At 42.3% G+C, this 21,192-nt stretch overlaps 1 protein-coding gene across 16 annotated transcripts in view; it reads right to left on the bottom strand.

The window, feature by feature from the left end:
• Positions 1-21,192, bottom strand: part of LOC309539063 (uncharacterized protein) — a 164,030-nt gene that overhangs the window by 80,638 nt on the left and 62,200 nt on the right. For 9 of the 16 annotated variants that reach the window (XR_014222638.1, XR_014222639.1, XR_014222640.1 and 6 more), the window contains exons 3-6: positions 9,419-9,555; positions 7,779-7,909; positions 1,661-1,736; positions 1-93 (exon numbers count right to left, since the gene is read on the bottom strand). Coding sequence is in view for 2 of the 16 variants with exons in the window: in XM_082234869.1 (XP_082090995.1) it covers positions 7,779-7,874 (96 nt within the window). In the remaining 14 variants the exon portion in view is untranslated. The other 7 variants (XM_082234869.1, XM_082234870.1, XR_014222645.1 and 4 more) reach the window with 6 other exon arrangements.

The following is a 21,192-nucleotide window of genomic DNA, read 5'->3' as shown; positions in this document are numbered from 1 at the left end:
CGCAGTGTGAACATGCTGCTGCCAGAAGACTTTCACATGGAATTGCTTAGCTGAAGGCCCCTAAATGTTTTAACATCTCCAGGAGACAGCACCCTGACAATGTAAGTAAACCCAACAAACCTTATGAATGTATTGTACATGACGTTTATTTTGGAGCAAACATGTTGCCCTGCATTCCAACCCCCTGGAGGCACGGTGCCATCCTCTTTATTCGTCAAGAGTATGCCCAAATCCCAGAGTTGGCTGATCTGCAGGAGGCCCACACGTTCCCTGTCTCTGAAAAGAAAATCCAGAAGGCAGCCTTCAGAGTTTATCCAAACACAATGGTTGTTGGACAGACTAGACATTTTGAGACGCTTCATAAAAGTGGTGTTTGATGGGTATTTGGCTCTTCTGTGGTGGTGAAGCAAAAGTCTATCTTGATATTTAGGAACAATAGCTGGGCCAATTCCATCTCATTTTTTAATGCAGAAAAAATAAATCATAAGAATTCAATTGATGCAAGGCCATATTGTGGGCTATATCCAGAAACAGATTTCTGTTTTAAGTCACTCCCATGAGTGCTGAATAACAACAGATATGTAGGGGTGAAGCCAAGTCTCAAATCTGATTTCCTAATCAAATGGAAGTGTTTTCTTTTATGTTTGACCTACTTGCCTTAGAAGCTGTTGGCAATTTCTCCATAGTCTTATTATGCATTTCTAACGCCCCTAATTATTTGTAAGGTAAACCACACGGCACAAATAGTTTAGAATCGCTTTCTTGCCCCTGAACCGTAGCATCACTTGCGTGGTGTATTTGGATCATCAGAATTGAGAACCAAGGTAGGAAGCTCTTGGGGCGCAGTGTGCATGCAAGCTCTTCCCACTTCACTATTCACGTTGCTGATCCTAGCTTCATCTTCTAAAACAACACACAACTGATTGGTTAGAACAGCAGAACTGGAAAGGACCAACATATACAGCCCAAACCTATATTGTACACCTCAGCAGACGACAGAGCAACTCAGATCCCAGTGTGCTGTAGCAGGAAGGAGAGGATCCCTGCATAACAGCAAAAGCACTTATCTCAAGATTATTGGAGTAAGGGAACCCACATCCAGAGGAAGCAAAATTACTGCATAATCACTAATCAGAATAACCTGGTAAAAAATTCCTTTGCAACTCCAAACAAGGCAACCTCTGAGAGTTGTGTGGGGCTTAATGCATTTTTGTGCTTGGTTATTAATCCTGTTTTTATTTATGCTTTCTCCACCCATTTGTTACCTGCCCCAAGTGTTTAGCATATGCTGGACTATAAATTTAAATAAATAATACATTGGTAGGCTTCTCCCCCACCCCTTTGGCCATTAGAGCATTTCAAGAAACATTCTTCTTTCTTGCTGGTTTTTCAACTTAATACTCCAATCACAGAAGTCTCGGTCTAAGCAGAAAAGCTCTGGAAGGAGACAATAGGAAAATGGAGAGCATGGCAGAGGCACTAATGGGAACATAGCGGCGTTTTCTTCACCTCTTTCACTGCTCCCGCCCGCCCCCCTTGCCCATTTTTAACCACATATGTACTCTCAATTTCCCAGGCTAACTACAAAGCAGTTCTGAAATGTACAAGACAAATAACAATGTCAGTCAAGAACAGCAACTGAAGCTAAGTGGCAACTTACTGTGCACAAAGGTAGAGCAATAAAGTAAGCACGTGACAGAGATCCTTTGAGGGCTGGTGGCGCTGTATTTTTCCGCCTTTAAGAGAAACAGCAGTATTCTGTCACTAACATCGGCAGGGCCGGGTGAAATACACAAGTTTGACTGCAGAGAAATTCTTGGCATTTTCATCCGGCCCTCTTTTTTTTTCTTTTTTGCGGGGGGGGGGGTGGGGAACCCTCAGCCCTGCAAAGGGGACAGTTCTGAACAAAAGCCGGCAGCAGCCACCTCTTCATGTCGAACTGCCCTAAAACAGCATGTTGTAAGAGCGTGTGCTTGCAGCTGGAGGGATTGTAATAAGGTTGGCAATTTCTCTCCCTCCACCACCGATGGAATCACTACTATCACCTCCATCAGTTCCCCCTCCCCACCCCACACTGTCCACCCCAAATCCCCCAGAAAGCTTCTCTTGACCTTGTCAGTTCTTTTCACAGCCCTCCTTTTCAAATATACCGCCAGACTAGTTAAATGTATTTATATACTGTTACATTTGTGCCTGCTATTTCACAGGCCTGACTCCTGCGCTTTTTCGCCGCAGTGTAACATGCAGATATTAGCAGATGATTGCACGTATTTCCTTGCTATGAAAAGCTTCATTTCTGAAGATCAGGCTGTTTTTGGCAACCCTATTTGTACCCTACCACTCCTCCTGTAAGCGTCAGGTGGCATACCTGGGTCTGTCTCTTTATATTATTAAAGGTAAAGGTAAAGGTACCCCTGCCCGAACGGGCCAGTCTTGACAGACTCTGGGGTTTGTGCGCCCATCTCACATCTATTGGCCGGGGGCCAGCGCTGTCCGAAGACACTTCCGGGTCACGTGGCCAGCGTGACAACGCTGCTCTGGCGAGCCAGAGCCGCACACGGAACGCCGTTTACCTTCCCGCTGGTAAGCGGTACCTATTTATCTACTTGCCCCCGGGGGTGCTTTCGAACTGCTAGGTGGGCAGGCGCTGGGACCGAGCAACGGGAGCGCACCCCGCCGCGGGGATTCGAACCGCCGACCTTTCGATCGGCAAGCCCTAGGCGCTGAGGCTTTAGCCCACAGCGCCACCCGCGTCCCCCTTTATATTATTAGTATTATTTTATTTTCTTCACAACGGCCCTGCTAGGTAGTTATGTTGAAAGACCGTGGCTTGATTCGAACTGAGATCTTCCCAGCCCAGCTGTCTGTACACCACACCAGCTGCCATCAATTAAAAATATAGATATATCTCCCCTGCTTTAGATGCAGGGACTCTAATGTGCACAATGAAACTTTTTCATGCATGGAATCATATGCTAAAGGAAGAAAAAACTCCCGCCTAGCCTTTCCCAGGATATGTTTTTACTGAGTGAGCGGCAATATACCAGCACACTATCATCCCTAACAACTAATGCAATACAGGAGTCTATGTGCCCTATGGAGTTTGCTCCTATGGCAACAAGCTCTTTGCTTCTCCAAGAACGATTCCTCCCACCTCCCAAACTCTCCCAGGAGCTGGACAAATTAAGGACTTACATGCAGCAGCTGAAGCAGCTGACATTCTAGGTGAAGGAGATGGAGGAAGTGACTACCGAAAGGGTGAAAGTGTAGGGCAGTATGGTGCACGAAGCGTTGCACTAGCACTGCGAGTGACCCACCTAGCCCCATAGTTCACTGGCCTTCAGCCAGTCACAACCTCTTAGCCTGACCTACCTCGCAGGGTTGTGGGGCAGATGATATGGGAGGGTGACCACTTATGCCAGTCTCAGTTCCTTGGAGGAAGGCGGTTAAAGCAACAATAACTGAATGGAGTGAATAATATGGAAGCCACAAAGAAAGGTGAATATCACGGTCACTTCACACAATAACAAACAGCAAACTCTGGTATCCTTTTAGTGTGCAACGGGGGAGTTTCCTCCAATCTCAACTTCCAACAAGTGCATCTCTATGATACACTCTATGATTCTGGCATTTGTCACACTCACATTTGGTTTTTAGGCGTATGTATTTAAAATGCCCTATGTGCATATCTAAAACGACTCTCAGGTCAGATCCGCACCATGCATTGAAAGCATATTTAAAGCACATTACTTCCCCCAAAGAATCCTGGGAACTGTATTTTTCTCCTTACAGAGCTTAACAAACCATTGTGCAGGCTTTTAGCTGCAATACCATTGTGAAAGATTGCCCACAGCTGTCATTTGCAAAGGACTGCATCAATTTAGTACAATCCGTTCTAAACAACAACAATGACAAAAAGGGGGCAAATGGTAGCTGATGTCCACATAGCGACTCAACACCAATTAGTTGTAAAGGTGTGGTATTCAGGTTGAACCACGAAAGCAGATAGTGAAGCAAGGTGTTCTGCGCTGTGTTGAATTCCTAAACATGTTTGCTCCTTCATATGATTCACTACAGTTAAGTTTGAGGATTCTAACTTGAAGTCTTCATATTTGCAAAGTGTGTTTCCTTTGCCTGCTTTTATTTTCTAACTTGCAGAACTGAAAATGTATTTACAGTTCCAGTTGACCAAATTGCCTGTGGCCAAGAAAGAGAATTTGGAGGGGGGGGGGATAGCACAAACATACCCTCCCGATTTTTATCAGCCTGACAGTATCCCCAATCTACACTTCTTCAGTACAACAGCAATGAGTAAATCATTCCTGGATGTACGACTGCAAGCCATGAATCTCCTTATCAACCCTGGATGCTTCCCCTCATCTCCAAAACCCAATACCCTCTTCTGTGATAAACGATGGGCCTCTCAGCTATAATTCTCCATGTTTAGGATAATATAAAATTATGTGCCATGCATATTAAAGGAACACAGACACTCTCTATTAATAGAAATTAATGCTGTTGTTACCAGATTGTACTTGGGCTGCCTCTGACAGATGAAGCAAAGCAAAAGGCTGGGAGGAGCTATTTGATTCACAATAAATAGATACCAAGATTTATGATTAAAATAGAACATCTTAATGATTTACCATAGCAATGAAACCAATAGGCTGGTGTTTCAATCCGATATCCACAAATTTGTATAATCCTCAGGGTAAAACAATTTAATGTGCTGTCTCTTTTATAGTTACAAAAGGCCTTTCATATGATCAATTATACATAAGAGTATAATAAATGTAACTTTCTTCATACTAATCACATCTAACTTAAATTCTCTTGTTGGTCTTTGGAGTGTATGTAGCATTCCCCATAAAGTTTTTAGTCTCTGCTCTTAGCAAAAGTTAATATGCCCAGAACTTTCAGATAAATCATCAGTACAAGGGTCTTTATACCCGCACAACTATTCACACAATTAGGGGCCACCTCCTCCTGTGAAAGACCCTTGCTTAATACAATAAACTTGCTCTTTTGTCTTAAATGGCACTAGGGCTATCTTTTGCTGAAAAGACTGAGTTTCATACTATGCCCCATGCATGGAATCATAGTTTAATTCTCTGAGTTATCCATCACTACCAGAAGCATCTCCTTAGAAGTGCATTCATGCTCCTGTAGCGGGAAAAGATCCTTCTTATTCTGGGACATGCTGGCGCCTGAGATGCAAAACCAAAGTTGTGCTTGTGCATGCACACACATGCATATATAAGGTAAAGGGACCCCTGACCATTAGGTCCAGTCGTGGCCAACTCTGGGGTTGCGGTGCTCATCTCGCTTTATTGGCTGAGGGAGCTGGCGTACAGCTTCCGAGTCATGTGGCCAGCATCACTAAGCTGCTTCTGGCGAACCAGAGCAGCACACGGAAATGCCGTTTACCTTCCCACCGGAGCGGTACCTATTTATCTACTTGCACTTTGTGCAACTGCTAGGTTGGCAGGAGCAGGGACTGAGCAACAGGAGTTCACCCCGTTGCGGGGATTCAAACCACCGACCATCTGATTGGCAAGCCCTAGGCTCTGTGGTTTAACCCACAGCACCACCCGCGTACCAAACACATGCATATCGACTTCACAGCAAAAAGATATAGCAAGAATTTGGCACCTCAAAAGTGTCCCCTAAGCCAACCACAGCACTGTGCTTCACCTTAGGGTGACCCTGAACCTGCTATGCCCTACACTTGTGTTTTCCCCTTTATACTTCTCCCAGAAACACAACTATTTCACACTTGGGTGCATAGGCATGCCTGAGACTGAGTTTGTGTATGCAACTGGGGGCTACAGCCAATCACAGCTCCCTGACACATGCCTCTGTATGACACATTCACTGCCACATCCACATTTTACATGTTTGGGCACAGACACAAAACAACTTAGATGCATACCTAATGTGCAAAGTGTCATCCACTCCCTTCCCTCCTCTGGCCACTGATAAGGCTGGCCTTAGATTAAATGGTGCCCTGAGTAAGGAATATGTTTGGTGCCCCTTCCATTCAAATTTCCATTTCTTTCAATTATCTTGGGGGAGGGGTTATTGTATTTATTAGGTTTTATACTTTGCAGGTAGTACATAAAAGCAATATAACAAAACAACAAGAAGAATGTAAAGTAAACATGTGGAAAAGAGTAAGTATTATGACTTGAGAAATAAGTGAGAGGTTGTTGTAAAAAATGTAGAGTATGTCTTCATAGATCTTGGGTTGTTTTTATTTATTTATTGTCTTTATAGCTCATCTTTTCTCCAGACAGGTCAATGTGATATACTTGGCTCTCACCTTCCTCATTTAATCCCCACAACAACCCTGTGAGGTAGGGCTGAGAGGCAGTGATTGGCCAAAGGTCACCTAGTGAGCTTCATGGCCAAGTGGGCCTTGACCATGGCCCTGGTCTCACACATCCTAGTCTGATAAATTGTGTGTGCATGGATCTGATCATAGCCACATACACTATTTGTTGAAGTGACACGGATATTGTATATTTCCACACCTAATTAAAATAGCAACCGTATTAATTAGAACATTGCTGGTCATGCTAATTTGTGTTGGCAGCTTTACTAGTGAAGATGAACAGTTTTATCTTTTAGCTGCTGAGTGGATAACCCAGTTGAGTAGATAGCCCATTACAGTTTATCACCAAGACCCAGACTGCTTGCCTCTAGATCTTAGCTTGGGACACTCCCACTAACTCTCACTGTTCCTGAGGTTTCCATTCCACCAAGACCAATAACAAATTTCGCCAACAGCTCCCTAAGAGCCCCAGCAGCAGCCAGATGTGGCAGAAGACAAAGACTACCATCTCCCTGCTTCCAACATTATGAGGCTAAAACCAAATCTAATCTAGGATTGTACCAGCCCCAATAAAAACCTCACATCATTCACCCAAATACTCAGTCACATTCATATTCTCTCCTTAGTTCATCAGGTACCAATTCCCAGCTCCCACCTGAAAAGCGGTCAGACTCCAACCCCTTCCCAACTGTCGCTCACCTAGGACAGAACTGCATGCCCCCAAGGTCAGCCAAAACACAACCATAAAGGGGTGGGGACCCCCACTCATGATGCCCTCAAGCAATGCACGGCAATTCTTTACAGATCAAGGAATAGATGTGAAAACTCCAGTTCCCTCTCCAGTAGTTCTCAATGCCAGATGCTGCTGATTGGAGAGCAGGCAATATATCTCAGTAAGAGATAGACAGGTATGGCCAATTCATACTTCGTAGAAGTAGGAAGCCAGAGGTTCTCAGCCACCACACCTCGCTTCTGATTATCTAGCTGCCGCCCATCCTCTGCTGTGTCCTTTGATGCAACTACTGTTCCTGACTCCCCTTGGCTGTTCAGAGGGAAGGGTAACCAGATTCTCACTATCACCTCACTGTGGGCAATGAACATCCAAGCTAGGAATACAGGCTTCATGTTGGTTATTAAGCCAAGAGGAATATACCTTGGCGTATTATCTTGGTGCCTTGACATTAAGCCAGAGTCCCCCACTTCAGACATAACAGGTAACTGTGGCTTAATACAAGGCAGAAATGAAGTTCTGAAGCAGCACATAAGGGTAAGAAAGGAGGGCATAGGGAGGAATGCTCAGCTCCAATGCATCTTCCCAGCTTCATAAACTGTGGTTTGTAAAGCCCTGAACAATTGCCCAAAATGTGCCAGTAAGTCGCAATTAAGTTCCTAGCAATAGAACACTACCCACATAAATGGCCATTGATTGGCAATCCCAGCTTACCTTTGCAAGTGCAAATATCTGAGCTTTCGTGATATGTCCCTTCATCATCTTTGGCATACTGTTCTGAATAGACACATCCCTCCAGCTTTTGAACATGTTGCCTTAAAGTCTGGCACCTTTTTGAAACTAGGCTGTCAGGAAAGGAAAAATGAACAAGAACATTGTAATCTGTTTCGACCATTGTGAAGAGAGAGACATCTGGTAGGCCACTTGGAAGTCAGCCAGCGATGAAGGCTTCAATTAAAATAATGAACGCTTTCTCAGGAGTAGCACCCAACTCATTAAAGAAGCCCCCCATGTGACTTCTCATGTCATCAAAAGAACATCACTAGAGGGGGAAAACAGGCTAGTGAAGGAGAAAGAAGGGGGACAAGTACAAGAGGATAAAATGGATTTTTAAAACCTATAAATGAATAATATGTTTATCAGATGTTCTGTAAAGACTTGGATTGGAACAGACTCACACAACCATCTTTTTTTACAGAATTAAAGCAGCACTTGTGGCGTGATATTTTTGGTATGCTGCATAGTTCTTGTGAATGTTCCAGCACACTGGCATCATGGTTTACCACAGCCCCATAATTCCTAGAAAAGCAGGTCACACCAGGAAGATACATTCAGCCTTTCTACTTAATAATCACTCAGTGCAATAAAATGTGCAATGCAGTGGTGTTAATTTTACTTCCTGGTTGGATGGAGAGGATATCTTTATGTGGATAAGGTATCTTAAACATCATTATTATTGAACTAGTCATTATCCAAAGCCCAGCTTCCAATCCTCAGAAAGGAAGATTGAGTTATGGTGTAACCTACACAATGTTCTCAAAGGCAAACCCACTGAGTTCAATGGGGCTTACTCCCTGGTAAGCGGGTCTAGGATTTCGGCCGAAGCAGCCAGTGGAATATTTTGAAAGCATGCAGGAATGTCAACTGGGGTCTAGGTGTCTTCTACACCTCATCACAGTCTAAGCCTGAAGTTGGATCTGAATGTGTTTTGATGCTGGATCAGATAAGTCTAGCAACATTCAGGTGTGGGCATTCCTATTCATTTCTCATAATATTGTTCACGTAAAGTTAGACATCGAGCATTATTCTCTCCAGGCCATTGATAATGACAAAAATAAGCAAAGCCTATGCCACTCTACAAGTGCTTAATAAAAATGCGGTGCTGAACCTCGCTACCCTAATTTGGAGCTGTGGTCATCCAGTAATGGCGTAAGGAAGGCTTAAATTAGAGGCTCGGCATAGCAGAATGCAGTTACTAATGAGCCAGCACAGAAGTTCCTTCTCAAGCTCATTTAGAGTTTGTAATGGCAATTGGTTCATGACATTGTGAGGTCATTATAGTGGCCAAATTATTTTAGTGCAGCTCTTCAGAGACCTTGTTATGAAGCCAATATCGAGGTGATATTACAATGGTAAAATTATTTCCACGCACACTTTGGAGAAAGCAGCACTACAATGCTCTTAGGGTGAAACTGCACTGCAAGATTACAATCTGAAGTGAGAGCACAATGCAAGTCTGTGGAGATTAGACTCAATTATGATGTCAAAACAAAATGAAAAAATGTCAATGCAAGTTATACCATTAAGGTCGAGACTTAAACCTAGGAAAGCTCTGCATTAAAATCCCACGTTACCTTTAAATCACATTCTTGTGCTTAGGTGTTGCAGCATGCATGCTGAATGCTTTGTTCAGCTGTCTTCCGCCAGTAGGGCCCGAGATGTTCCACAGGTGATCACTGTTGCTGAATCGTGCAGGTGTTGACTGGCTTAACTAAAAAAAGACCCAAGAAATGTAGCATTAATAGTTGCAGCTTAGCAATGGCACAATAACACATGCCTCAATGGTTCTTCCCTCTTCCCTCTCCCAGGAATGACCCTGGCACCAGATAGGCAGATAAGGATAAGAACCGAATGGTGCAGTAAGCCCCCCCCCCATCCCAAGTGTTGGCCTAAGCTTAGGGAACTCTAGGTGTTGGGCCAGCACTGAGGACCCCTAACTTCTTTCAACTTTCCTCTTTCACTGAATTTTCTGAGAGTATTAAAAAGGTATGGGTTGAGTCCTGAATCACATACCTGACTCAAAGTCATAAATCAAGTAACTGTCACTACAAACACATGTGGGGCCTCCTGACAAGGTTATGTTTACCAACTGGTGGCCAAATGATAACAAAGTTCCATGCCGCCATTTGCCATTATGAAGAGCTTCACATATGGTCTGCACGTAGGCTTAACATTTCTTTATACATAGACAAGAACTTGATGGCTGTTTTGCTGCCTTCATTAACATTGATGGGGCAGTCCTTCCAGGTAAGAGCTCAGTATGGATAGAAACCATAAAACTATAGATTGTGGCAACTGCAGTCAGATTTAAGGGACTGCAGTGAATATTTCCTTTTCCGTTTTTGTGTGAGCATTTCTTGTATACATTTTGTGTACTTTCCCCCATCTCATTTCTGTAGCAACTGAACGGGTTTGCTTTGAGTTTTAGATTCAAATTATTACAAACCACATTCCCTGGTACCAAGCTCATGTCAGAAAAATGCAGGTTCTGAATGAGAAAAATGAATTAATTTGGCAACCTCCCAAATCACAGCTCATATATTTCAGCCATAAGGTTTGTAACACTCGGTTTTGTTGTACCTGTTCTTGTAGGGAAGCTTTGTTGGTGGGGTGGGGTGTTACTGCCAAAGATTTGCTCTGCTGCTAAATCTGTTGTCATGTATATGCAAATAGTTAATTGTGTTTTATACCTGCATTATCGGTTGCACTGACTATATCAGCCTCAACCTGTGTATACTGATACCATTAATTAGCATAAAGAGTTATTCCTCAAAACCCCATGGCTGTACCTCTGACTCATTTGTCATGAGGGTAGTAGAAGTCAAGCACAGTGCAGCAATATACCAAATTTAGCCTCTGAGATGCAATCATCTTTATTAATTGTCTAATGTAGCAGAGCCTGATGGAGATAATACCATCCTGCAGGGTGCTGATAACCTCTTACTTGTCTCTTAAGTCATTTGAAGCCTGATAAAAAAATGTATCAAAGGAGCTTCTACCCGCCGGGCAATTCCTTTTATGGTGGGGTGATCCACGGAAGGGCCCACCACACTCGTGCTTTTTCACGTGGGTGGATTCTTCAACATGCCACTGATGCAATAATCATGCACTAGTAGTGGGTTTATACTGGACCATCTACACATCATTCTTTGTCATTATTCTGCTATGTTTCTCTAACGTTGCCGCATCACTGGCCATCTGGGAAGGGGGGCACTCTTGCACTATAGTGCACCAAAAGTGGGACTCAAAAAATCCCCAAACCCTGGTATATTTGCGCTGTAGAAAATAGCTAGATTTCATCCAAACATTATGGGGCATGCAGTGATTGAAAATGAAGCAGTATATCTACCCCAAAACCTTTGCACGTATAAGTACTGTAGGTACCAGGGAATGTAGTGTCGAAAGCAGCATTGCTTATAATGTCCCCATAAGCACAAATAATCACGAATGCACAATTACAGGGACATATGGAGGAGCCCAGAGAGCAGACTACATGCCAGAACCATTTCCAGAATCCGCTACCTGCACACTGTATTGTGACTCAAATGAACCAGACTTCTGGCTTCCTAACTATGAACCCCACTCAATTCTGTATGAATCCTGCATGTTAAAGAACAGGGCTCAAACTGCATGGGATGTTCTGTTGCAGGTTTTTCCCTCCACACAGACAGAGATTTAAAAACAGATAAACAAAAGTGAAAAATTTGGCAGAAGACCAGCAGTGCAGGCAGATGGGAAGGGGCTGTTTTAACACTTTCCTTTCTGGTTTGAAATCAGCTCCTGCAGCTGCTTTTTGCTCCATGTCAGAAGAGATACAATTCCAAACACAGCTGGTGGGAGATGATGTTGAGTGGGCAAATGGCCAGAGATGAAAGAGTTAAGAAACTGCCTCTCTCCACCACTCAATATACCTTTTATTTCATAAAAAAAACCAAAACACCGGCCTCTTAAGTAGCTGCTTTGGGTTTTGTTTTTTTTTAAAAAAAGATTGGGGTGGTGGTAGAAACATCTGCAACCAAGCATCGCATGTAGTTTGGGCCTAAACATCCACAGTAATTGAAAATGCTTACAAGAAGTAGGGAAACAGCATTTAGAAGCAAGCGGGTCTGTGAGCATAGCTCCCACTGTGCCACTTAGAAAACGGACCCTTCTTCATCTCTTTATCATTTTACTTAAGGTATTGTTAATGTGTGGAATAAACATATCTCCCCAATAAAGAACTGCTTCTAAAACAGGAGACCCGCTTAATGCTTCCATTATTGATCTGTGCAGAGGTGTCTCGTGCCAAACGGCTCGTTCTCTTCTCTGCAGCTCCAAGGAAGCAAGCCGCATTTGCTTTTGGCAAGTTATGAACTCGCGCATTTTATGCAGCACTAATATGAAGCGAATGCCCTTATAAATAATCTACGCAAGCAATCTTTGACATTAATATACTTTTAGTGATACTGAACCAGGGCGGATAAAGTTCAAGAAGAAGACCTACGACATTAAGGCCTCTGAGGTTTGAAAGCTACACAACTGCACTTAAAACAAAACAAAAAAAAATCTTTACTGTATTTGGTTTTTGCCACTTGCTATTATATTTTCTGTTCACCTCCCATCCACATTCCACTTATAAAAACAGTTTAGTTTTTATGGGAAGGTATGTCAACAAAAGCAATAGCTTGGATCCTGAGAACCAGCAGTAGAAGGTAATTCATAGAAGGGAATTTATTCATCTCTTCTTTCCCCCTTGAAGCCCCCTAAATGCTTCTCTGGGGGGGTGTCAAGGGGCCCTCCTGAAGATCATAGGTGTGTAGGGTGGAGTGCAGGGAGCTTCTGGGGTATGGCTTCCAAATCAAGGAGATTTACCTGCTACAAGTAGGTTTTGGAAGATTCCTCCCCCTCCCCTCCAGCTTCCTGCACCTGATTCTTCACTGTTCAGGAGAAGATTTGTGACCTTCTAGAGCAGAAGCCTTCAACTTTTTCAGAGCCAGCACCCGCCTTTAACCCAAACATGCACTTAGGGACCCATTTCTTAATTTTTTACCACATGTTTGCGTTGTGGTTGTTCTTCCTCTGCTGCTCAATAGCATGTCCTGATTAGGGATGTAAGAAGGAATCATTTTCCATTCCTCCCTGTTGCATGAAGTTGTTATGTACTGAAGTTCTCACCCTGGGCTAGCAGGGGGATACTGTAGATAGTTTTCACTCAGGTCCACATATGCAAATAATTGAATTGAAAGGGATTGAACGTGACGTTCAGTGAGTGGATAGCTACAGAAAGTGGTTACAGTTACATTGTACTGGAGCTCTATTTAAGCAGGCTGGCTGAACCCTTCAGTTCAGTTCTGTTCTGGCCTGTGAATAAACAAGAGCTGTTTGAAGAATCACTGTGTCGTCTGATATGTTCACCCACAACTTAACAGAAGTAATGTTTCCATTCCTGTGCAATTTGCCTACTGTCAAAACCTGTACTATTCATATTGCTGTCCACTGTGGTGAAATTACACAATTTAGGTAATTAATTACATAAATTAAGATGGGATTGTCTAATCCCCTTTTAAAGCCAACCAAGATGGTGGCTTCTTGTGGGAGCAAATTGAATAGTTTTCCTACATGTTGTGTGACAAAGTATTTTCTTTTGATTGTCCTGAATCTTTTAATAGTCATCTTCATTGGATGTCCACAAGTACTACTGTTATGAGAGTGTTTCTTTCCAGGCTCTCCATGATAAACCTCTATCATGTTCCTCTTATTCGATTTAAACTAAAAAAAAACACCCACAACGCCCAGTCTTCTTGTAGTGATCTGCAGACTCACCCTAGGCTCCTTTCTTCCCTGCCCGAGTTTGAGCTGCATATAAACGCTCCATCTGACTGAGGTTTTGGACCCTGCTTCCCTTCTCTGTGTTGCATACCTGACCACCCAGGCCCCCTCTGCCATCTGGATGAAAGATACTGAGACTCCAACTCTCGAGTGGTTCAGTGTTTCAGTTCATTAGTTTTTGTTATTGAAATGGGAGTCTCATGGGAAGGTGATCTCATCATGTACTGAGTTTCACTTTTTGTAAAAGAGAGAGACAGAGAGAGAAACATACCTCCAGGTTACTTATTTTTTTAAATAGAAAAATAGACTTAGACTCTGTGAGGCAGGAGATGGTACAAAACATGCACGCAAGGGTGGCCATTTGTACTTTTCAGAGTATAATCCTCTACTTGGAGGTCTCTTCTATTGGAAGGACTGTCCAGTCAAAGTCCAGTGTAAAGATGAAGGAAGAGCAGAGGCCTTGAAGTTGCACATCAACAACTAGCAACTGGACAGCAGACTGAACAGGCACACTGGTCACCTGATCATTGGTCTTCCTATGTTTTGTGAGATGAATTGCTTTTCTGTTAAATTTTAGCAACTATTTCTCAGTCTGCATTTATACATATAAATTAGAATATGCATACCCTCCAACATTTCTCTGATGAAAATAGGGACATCCCATTGCATAATGATGGTTTTACTATTTATACCCCACACATCTTACTGGGTTGCCCCAGCCACTCTGGGCAGCTTCCAACATAGAAAAAAAACATATCAAGACACTGAACATTAAAAAAAAAACCTTCCCTGTCCTACAATATTTCTCCAATGAAAATAGGGAAATCCTACCATATCCTGAAACATTTCTCCGATGAAATTAGGGACATCCTAATGAAAGGTGGGACATTCCAGGATCAAATCAGAAACCAGAATGGCTTCTATAAATCAGGGACATCCCTGGAAAATAGGGACATTTGGATGGGTTTGCATATGCAGTTTTTAAAAATGCAAATCAATGCAAAGGGTTAAATTCCCCACTTCAGATGGGGGCAAAGGGTTCAATACCCTCTCCTGTCTCTGCTGCCCAGCCTATTGGATCTTGATCCCCTCCCATTGGCCACTGTTTTGTCAAAGTAAAAAGCAATCCCAGCTTGCTAATTAAGTGCTTAACATAATGTGTAGTTTGTCTCCTGGACAACATGCCTAGTAGTGGTTTCTGGTGGGAGACACTGCCTTTGCAGATTGCTTATTACTGCCTGGCTTTCTTGTTGGTCTGCTTGAATGAAAGTATGTCGGTGAATCTCTACCACACATCTGTCTGGATGTCACAGTGACTAATGCAGCATTCTGTGATCCTCCAACATTAAACATCGCCTCCCAAACTCCAGACATATAGATATGTGATTACACTACCATGCAAGTGAAGTACCAGGCTGTGACATACCCCTCAACTGTCCCAATTTAAGCGGGACATCCTGTTTTGGGGAACCGTGCTCTTGCACAAGTAACATGACTTGCGCAGGAGCATGGCCCCAAAAGATGTGCATCCCAGTTTTACAGTGGGGCATGTTGGAGGGCATGCTGTGGTCAGTGTAAGTAAAGCATGTGATCAGCAGCTATTGTGTCAGTCACACATACTTAGGTTTGGTTACTGAATCAGCTGACTCAGTAGAATATGGAAACATTTATGCCACGTGGCATGGTTCTATTTCAACATGGGAGCGGCTAAATCTCAAATTTCCCTGGAAGACAGGATCACGCCATCTCACATGGAAACCCTCCACCTACTCATGGGTATATTTTGACTAGCTGATGTTACTAAGTGAGGGCACCATGGCACTCTGCACATGTTTAAGGCACTTTATAGGTTGTCTGCAAATCCTGGAGAAAATGTGAGGTTTAGCAACCGTAGCCCTACCAACTCAAAAAAACCCCAACAACTGCCAATTCAATCTCTCTGCTAAAAGCCTATCCCCCCCTTTTTGCCACATTTTGAATATCATGTGTATAGATCCATGTTCAGTTGTGCGAGCCAATGAACCCCACCCCCAAAAAATCTTATTTTCTGTTTGAGTATTAACCAGATTACTGCAAAACAAAAACCCCACTGGCTATTGTAGTCTTACAAAAAATAAAGAAGAAACAAGCTTCCAAAAAATGAAGATTTTATGCAGTGCCATTTAACCAGCAGTGTGTCTGTCTTTATTTGCAATAGCAGATAAATAAATTCCTGGTAAAATCTGTATGACACTGCCCTTGAACACAGTCTCTGATGAGCAACTTGATATAACATTAAATCCTTCTTCTTCTTCTTTAAATTCTAAGGCCGACTCCAAATGGGAGAATTGTGAAATAGATGGCTTTAAAAGGACAATATGACTTTAAGATGTACAAATACATAAAATCGCTGAGAATTATACACTTTAGGCATTTCATGGAGCCTGAGAGAATCAAGGAGCATTTCAGGGAGATTACAGGGAACACAAGGGATTTTTCCCCCCTTTAAAATTGTATAGACAGAGCTGACTTTGGGCACCTGCTGAATTACTATTAAAAATTAAATTACTAAGCCTAAACTAACTTGAAATTTCTATTTCCGACCCAGTTTGGAGGTAGTTCCGCAGGCAATGCCCAAGGAGTACTATGCCTTCCTGAAGGCAGCAATGTAGCTGAAGCACCTTGCTAATTGTTCAGTCCTCTCAATTTAATATTATCAATGGAAAATGCTAGGCCAGAATCATATTCAGTCTCTGATGAGCCTCTTTCCTCGACCAAGTTATCAGAGATCCAGATTGTTGCAAAGGTGAGCCTGGAATCAGAAATGGCAGATCAATCTGTGTTGCATTTAAAGAAGTTTCAGAGATAGTTCTGGGTTCTTTGTACCCGTTGGACCCACCCTACCCCACGTGAGGTTTGGAATCCCAGATGTCACATGGAAAAGAGACATCTCCTGTTACGGGGCCATCAAGTAACACTATCTTGTTCCCCCAGACTGAAGCGGACTGTTGTTACTTTCAGTTGCTATTTGCTCTGAAAACAGTGGCTCCTGGATAACAAGGGGTGACATGACACAGACTGCAAGTACCATATTGTGGCAGCTGGGAAGATAATGTGTGTTACCAGAGAATTCACAAAGGGGGAAAACTTTGAAACACTTTAAAAATGCAGGTGCACAAATTACTCATGCCAGGAGCAGCAGTGGCATTTTGTAATAAAATCGTATGTTTATTCGCCATCGTTGAAGGTGTGCACCTTACAGTTTCCAGAGAGAAGGTTGCACAATGCTGGATAGTTTGCCGAAGGATTTAATGCCTGTACAGAAAGGAAATGCAACTTATCAATTTATAGGAATATATTCCATCCTTCTCCTGCAGATGGAATGCCTGCTGATGCTTTGGGGAGTTTGGCAAATAACAGAGGGCTCCTCCAGATGATCTGCTTATTGAGCATTCATCCTGCTTTGCTTGCACAACAAACAATGTAGAGGTTAGACTATGCCCAGTCTTTATCGAGCATTCATTTGGATTTGTTTGCGGGTTTGTTATTCAACAATGAGCCTTCACCCTGACTTGCTTGTGCAGTATTTATACACCTTCCTGTATGGGCCTATGGCCGTAATAAATATTATCTATCTATCTACACCTTCCTGTTGATAATTTGTTCATCCTTCACTTTTCAGTGCACTCCCCCATCACTTTCCTAACAGCAAAAGGTCTGTTTCTTTGTTTTTAAAAGTGTAGACGTTGCACTAGGGCAACAAAGCACTTAAATCCAAGGAGGTACGGAAACCATTTCTGTATTTGATGGATTCCAATTGTTCTCTGTGTTCTTCACTTATCTGAAAGTTCTGTGCCATGACAAGAAATCAGGGTTCTTCGTATTGTTGAAGGCTGTTATATCTTCCCTCCTGCGGATTTTAGCCAGTGCCAGCTTTCTGCCCGCTTTTTTGTGTTTGTTTTGGCTCTACTGAGGTTTGACTTGCTGACTGTTCTCATATGTATGTGGAAAATATACTGCAGGCTGGTTTTCTGTATGCTCCTATGTGAACTGTGGTAATTTGGGGAGGATGGCCTCCTGAAAGCTTCCATATGAATTTTTCTAATGCTGGAGGCACACTAGCTGTGTGCTCCTGTTGAGTATGTAGATTGAAAATGTTGAGCAAAAGATCTGAATATTTAAATCTCCCCTCCCCTCCTGCTTATAAAGTAGCACAACAATTACCTGAAGAAGAAAAGAAGATTATGATTTTAGCTTGATAGTGAATTGAGCGAGCTCTGGAAAAATATTAATCCCTCACATTTATTTCATGTAGAACTGGATTTGCTTTTGATACTGGAAAGGCAAAATAAGACCAGTGAGACAAGAACTCGGCCCATATTGAGGGAGTTGAAAGTGGTATTCCATTTTTGTTCCTCTTTGGTCAAACAATGCTTTTGAAAGCTGTCTGAAGGTATGGGATTAATCATAGGTTTACTGTGGTTTATTGTCTGCACATCACAATAAAACCATACTTAATGGTTTGCCATGAACACACTGGTCTGAATCACTTTGTTCCTCCCCACTGGTGTGTAGAGGAAACAAACCACAATCTCTGCCTTAGCATTATGTCCAAACCAAACGTCGTGGTTTGTTTCTCTCTAAACAAACCATGAACCATAGTCAATGTTTGTTCTTGGCTTATTGATCATGATTTTTTTCAAGTGAAGCAAACAATAATATTGGTTCAGACATAATGCTGTAGCGGGTTTCTTTCTCCCACACACAAGCAGGGAGGAGCAAAGCAACCCAGATTGGCACACTGATTGTAAACTATTAACTATGGTTTGCCACGCTGTGTGAACTGGGCCATATAATACCCTGTCAGTAACTGATATTCTACATTGTTTATGTTTGACAATATTATCTGCATGATGTTTAATCCGTTTTCTGAGGTCTCTGCATTGGCCAAACCACATCACACACGAAGTTCTTGATATGTTGAGGGGAAGTGGAGACGGAACCATTTCTTCAGCAGGTGAATCAGAGGGTTGCTTGACGCATATTTAAAGTGAGCAACAGGAACAATAAATGTCTGTACTGAATAAATACAAAATGCCACACTTGGCTTTCCAACTGCATTTCTTTCAGTCAGCCGCACTGGGGTGTGGTTCCCAACATTTATATATGTACCACAAAAGAGTAGAATTATGTGAATCTATAACATGGCTCTTTAACAAATCCATTCTGACTTGACACACAATTTGACAGAATGTTATAGCATGGTAGAATAATACAGGACAACAATGCCAATTCTTCAGCTGCCTACTGCACAGGGAACCATCTCTAATACATCATGCTATAAGGTCACCAAGGTCAACTTTCTCATTAACCATATATATTCTCTGTGTAGTCCCGTAGTCATTATGCAAAATGGCAGCATATTAATTGCAATGACTTCTCATCTAAATGAATTTATTTCAAATCTCACTTAATTCAATATTAATTAAAATTAACAATTTGTGGCATCGAGCTATCATCTGGTGAAACAATTTTTTATACTCTTCTTTTTCAACTGATCAGGTCAAGCTGCATAATTTCCTCCTCTACAGCCCACGCCTATCCATGTACACACAGAAGGAAGTTCCACTGAATTCAATGGGTAAGTGTTTTAGGGCGCCACCCACAAAGCAGACAAAAGCAGGTACTCCCCCCCCCCCGCCCTACCATGGTACATGGGTAAATTATGGAATTCACTTCCACAAGATGTGGTTAACCATTCAGGTAGCTCGAGAAAGAGATTAGACAACCAGCATGCTTATGAGTACCAGTCACCATGAATCAATAGTCATTATGTTCTGCTTGCAGGCTTCTTATATGCATCTGGTTGGCCAATGTGAAGGACAGGATACTGGACTAGGCAGACTTCTAGCCTGCTCCATCAGGAATATTTTTATATAAAGAGATAATGATTTCAGTTGGCCAACACAATGCAATATAGGAATCATTGTACAGGACAAGGGAAAAGAACGTTGACCCTTCAGTCCTGGCCTTTCTTTAGTTTTAGAAGAGAGAAATGACTCTGCATACGATCTGGAGGAAATTCAGGGAACGTTGCTATTAAAGCTATAGTATTACCTCTGGAAAAAGACTGGGGAAAAACAAAAATGGAAGGTTCTAGAGGAGGAAATTGGGATACCATCACAAATACAACAGGAAATGAACTACAACAGGTTTTAAATAATCATATTTTCTTTTTTATGTAAGAGGCAGATGAAAAATCATAAGTTCCTCTTTTGTATTTTTTTGCTAAGGTTTTCTTTTGCTTTCTTTGTGTTCTCATCTCTTTCCCTTTCCTCTATTTCTATTGTCGCTTTTCTTTTTCTGCTTTTCTACTTTGTTTTGTATCTTTTGTAGCTGCAATTTTACTGTATTGTGGGAAAATCTCAATAAAAAACTTACAAATTTCAATAAAAAACCCTTCATTAGAGGGTTAAGGCACGACATACACAAATAAAAAGACAGAACACAGACAGCGGACCTTATTTTCAGTAACCATTGGGTACCTCCGCAAATGGACAACTTACAGGATCTGTACCAGCCACAAAGGGAGTCAAGCAAGGGTGTATTCTAGCCCCGGCACTGTTCAACTTATATATAAATGATATTGTCCAGTGTCTAACATCTCCAGAGTATCATACCCCTAAATTGGCCATAAAACCCATCTCAGTTCTATTATATGCAGATGATGTGGTTCTTCTATCCCAAACAAAAGTAGGCCTAAAAAGACTGATCAGAGCATTTTCAGGATATTGCCAGAGAGAACAGCTGGCTGTGAATTACAAAAAAAACCCAAAGTCATGTTTTTTCAAGAAACTATAGGGCCCATAGGGCACATGGACAACCAGCTAATTGAAGAGGTCAAAGTTATCAAGTATCTTGGCCTTATTTTCCAGTCTACGGGGTCATGAGGAGCACACCAGAAATGTGCAAAAGAAAAAGCGTCCTAAAGCGCCAAAATTCTGACACGCTTTTTGCACACAAAAGGTGGTAAACATATACCATCAGTCCTGGAAGTGTTCCAAGCTAAACCCCAAGCACGGTTATTATATGGTGCTCAGATTTGGACAGGTACTCGCCTTGGATCTATGGAAGCTGTCCAATCAAAGTTCTTAAGGCAAATTTTCTCTGTACCACCCTGTGTCCCAAACGCATCATTGCGCCTAATCTTCCCTTGGTAGAATTATGGATCTGGCGTAGGACGCTTAACTATTGGCTTCGCCTAAACTCAAATCCCCCTGGTCTAATATCCCTAGTGCTGCAAAATTGTCATAAAAGCACCTGGACTAAAATTGTGTATCAAAAAATTCACTCTTGTGGTTTATTACTTTGGGTTTTAGTAAAGCAAGCAGACTAATTTGTCAGTGCCACCCTAAATGATATCGAGTGTCAGAACAACTTGGCCACAATAAGGAAATTTTGCCCATGGTATGACTATTTTCCAACTTCCCATTTTGACTCTCTGGGTGTACTTGAGGGACGATTCCAACAGATTCCACACGAAAAACGCTTATGTCCATGC

Source organism: Podarcis vaucheri (genome assembly GCF_965113315.1).
Source record: "Podarcis vaucheri genome assembly, chromosome: 8".
Lineage (NCBI taxonomy): Eukaryota > Metazoa > Chordata > Lepidosauria > Squamata > Lacertidae > Podarcis > Podarcis vaucheri.
This window is presented reverse-complemented; position numbering and strand designations above follow the sequence as displayed.